Source organism: Macrobrachium nipponense, chromosome 12 (genome assembly GCF_015104395.2).
Source record: "Macrobrachium nipponense isolate FS-2020 chromosome 12, ASM1510439v2, whole genome shotgun sequence".
NCBI lineage: Eukaryota > Metazoa > Arthropoda > Malacostraca > Decapoda > Palaemonidae > Macrobrachium > Macrobrachium nipponense.
Window position 1 is genome coordinate 69,496,313 of NC_087205.1, and position 2,749 is coordinate 69,499,061.

The 2,749-nt window shown below is 33.9% G+C and overlaps 1 protein-coding gene across 1 annotated transcript in view; it reads left to right on the top strand.

The window, feature by feature from the left end:
- Positions 1 to 2,245, top strand: part of LOC135224587 (iron-sulfur cluster assembly enzyme ISCU-like) — a 244,126-nt gene extending 241,881 nt beyond the window's left edge. Inside the window, exon 4 of the mRNA XM_064263721.1 lies at positions 1,718 to 2,245. Within this exon, the coding sequence (XP_064119791.1) occupies positions 1,718 to 1,797 (80 nt within the window). The 3' untranslated portion in view covers positions 1,798 to 2,245. The remainder of the gene's footprint in view (positions 1 to 1,717) is intronic.
- The last annotated feature ends 504 nt before the right edge of the window (positions 2,246 to 2,749 follow it).

The window sequence follows — 2,749 nt, forward strand, 5'->3', positions numbered from 1 at the left end:
AAATCATTTACATATCATAAAAAACTTACATCTATTAATAAATCATTTATTTACTTATCAAAAAAACTTACATCTCTGTAAAAGAGACAGAGGGAGAATTATTATTGTTATTATGTGATATATTAATCTTATTAAACTTATTAATACAGTATTGATCAGCATTAATATTTTAAAATTAGTAAATAATTTTTGTATCATAAAACAATTTATTTAGTCAAGAGAATAACATCAAAATACACTAATTAGTGATTATTTATTGTCGGAAAAACCCGCAAGTCTGTGAATCCGGAGAATGCGAATAAGGGGGCCCACTGTATTGGAAAATTTGTCACTTCCCAATGTGACTGCTTTATTGCAGTCTAATAATACCTTCTGTTGAGACGCATTGGAGGATTTTATTGTGACTCAAGTCAAAGAGCAGGCATGTCAACAAAGTACTCCTGGACCACAAAGTTCCCACTGAAGTGGGACAACCCCTGACACTAGTCATGTCCCCACAGATTGATATGAGCAACAACTGGAGACAGTATTTTCCTGCTCTATCTCTCTCACCAGGTAAGGTTATGACAAGCATTTCCAAAATGCTAGTTGTGGCTGTTTCAATTCACTTGTTCTTCCCCAGATGTGGGTGGGGCACTTACCTACTCATAAAATCAGTAGAGCACTACCGCGAAATTTGAATTTAAAGTTGCCGTTAAAGTAGAAAATATAGCCATGTTATTACTTGGTAAGTATATATAAAATTGAATTTTATTATAAAAATGTCAGTTTTTGTAGGTTATCTCTTGTGAGATAAAAGTACATATAAATGTATAAGTAAATGCTCTTCAGCATGCTTTTGGGTGTGGAATGTCATCTATGGTGACTAACAAGTAAACTGATCTGTATAGAAATTCATGTGAGACATAATGGAAAATCTATGAGATGTTTTGTACGTAATGATCAGAGAGTAATGAACAGATACTGCTGATTCATTGATAGGTTGGCATGGTTAATTCAAATGAGTGCCTTATATCGAAGACCCTTATTGGTTCCTTTTGATTATAAGAGACTAATCAGCTTAGACCTATGACCTAAGCTAGTTCAGTTTGAAAAATTAATGATCATTAAGGTGTAAGCAGCTGACGGGTGTGGGCACGCCTCTCAAGACAGTGATCGAAGCATGTCACCTCAGATTACCTTCCGACTATAGCTATATTATTGGAATAATGCAATATTAGTAGCAGGGCCCTGTGTAACTATTAATGAAAATACACGTTTATTGCATCTTACGCACTTCACTGTACTGGTAGAACCCTTAAATGACCGAAAATCAGGTCACAAGTATGCTTGCAGTATATTATATGCAGCAATGTTTGCTAATGGTGTAATTGATATAACAGATACTCATAGTTTTGATGGGAGGTCATGTGGGCTGGTAAACTCATTTTCCATCATAACTTGGCTATATTCCTTGAGAAATCCAAAGATGAAGTTTGTATGTGAAGACACCTTTTACTTTTTTATCATATATCATAGGCATACTTTTTTACCATATATTGTAGACTTACTTTTTTATCGTATATAATAGACGTATTAATGACTCTAAGAGGTCATTGTGCTTTTTAATTGAATCCTCCTTTTGCCTTAATGCATTTTTTCATTATTGTTTATTTTGGGATGTTACAACATCATATTGTGCACTTGGCAGTTCATTAACTATCTTGTATAATTTCAGTGCTTGCAGAAGATGCTATCAAAGCAGCCCTAAGTGACTATCGAATCAAGCAGTCATCTTTGGACAAAGCAGAGCAGTAAATCTCATCACTCCTTTTCTTTTAGTACAGTAATTGTAAGCTAATGTACCTCCTGTGATGACGTAAAAATATTGTGCCTCATTTAATATGAAAAAACATGAGTTCCTTGGGAACTTGAATATTACTGTACTGTACGTATTGTATTTTAGTTTAAAGCTCATGTCTACCTAATTGTTTTGTGGATAAAATTAACAAGTAAGAAAACTTCTATCTGATATTATTGATATAATTCATTGTTCTACACATTATTTGATTGTAATAATGTGAAAGAAAGGTTCTACACATTATTTCATTGTAATAATGTGAAAGAAAAGTTGTAAAATTTATTTTTTGTATTCATGATGACTGTAAATATATTTAGTATTGTAGCAAATGACCATTGTAGCAGTAGTTATATTACAATATGGTATAGAGATAAAATTTAATACAGCTTTGAAATTATTTGTCAACCAGATCTTTGTTTGTACATAGTATGTTTACCATTTTATGTTGAAAACAATAGTTCCAGATGTTTTGACATCCATCGATGATCAGTACCCAATCCTTCGTGTTTATCAAGGTATTTAAGAAATCTACAGAGAGGTGCAAAAGGTGAGGTTGTATGCAAATGAATTTTTTGATAACTGCAGAATCAGAGGAGGAAGTTACAGAAATGTATAACAGAAGTAAGAATGACATGCAGAAGAGAATACAGGCAGTCCCCACTTATCGGTGGGGGTTCCGTTCCTGGGAGTGTGCCCATAAGCAAAAACCGCCATTAACCGAAACTCGGTGATTTTTGGTGCCATAATGGGGCATATTGTGCTGATAACTGGAACTTTTCCTGTTATGGCGCCATAAATTGCCGATTTTATGGTGCTAAAACCGGATCGCCGATAACCAGGGACTGCCTGTATTGAAAATGTCAGCAAAGAAAGGGCTTTAGTATGCTTCAGTATTTGTAAACTTTAGAT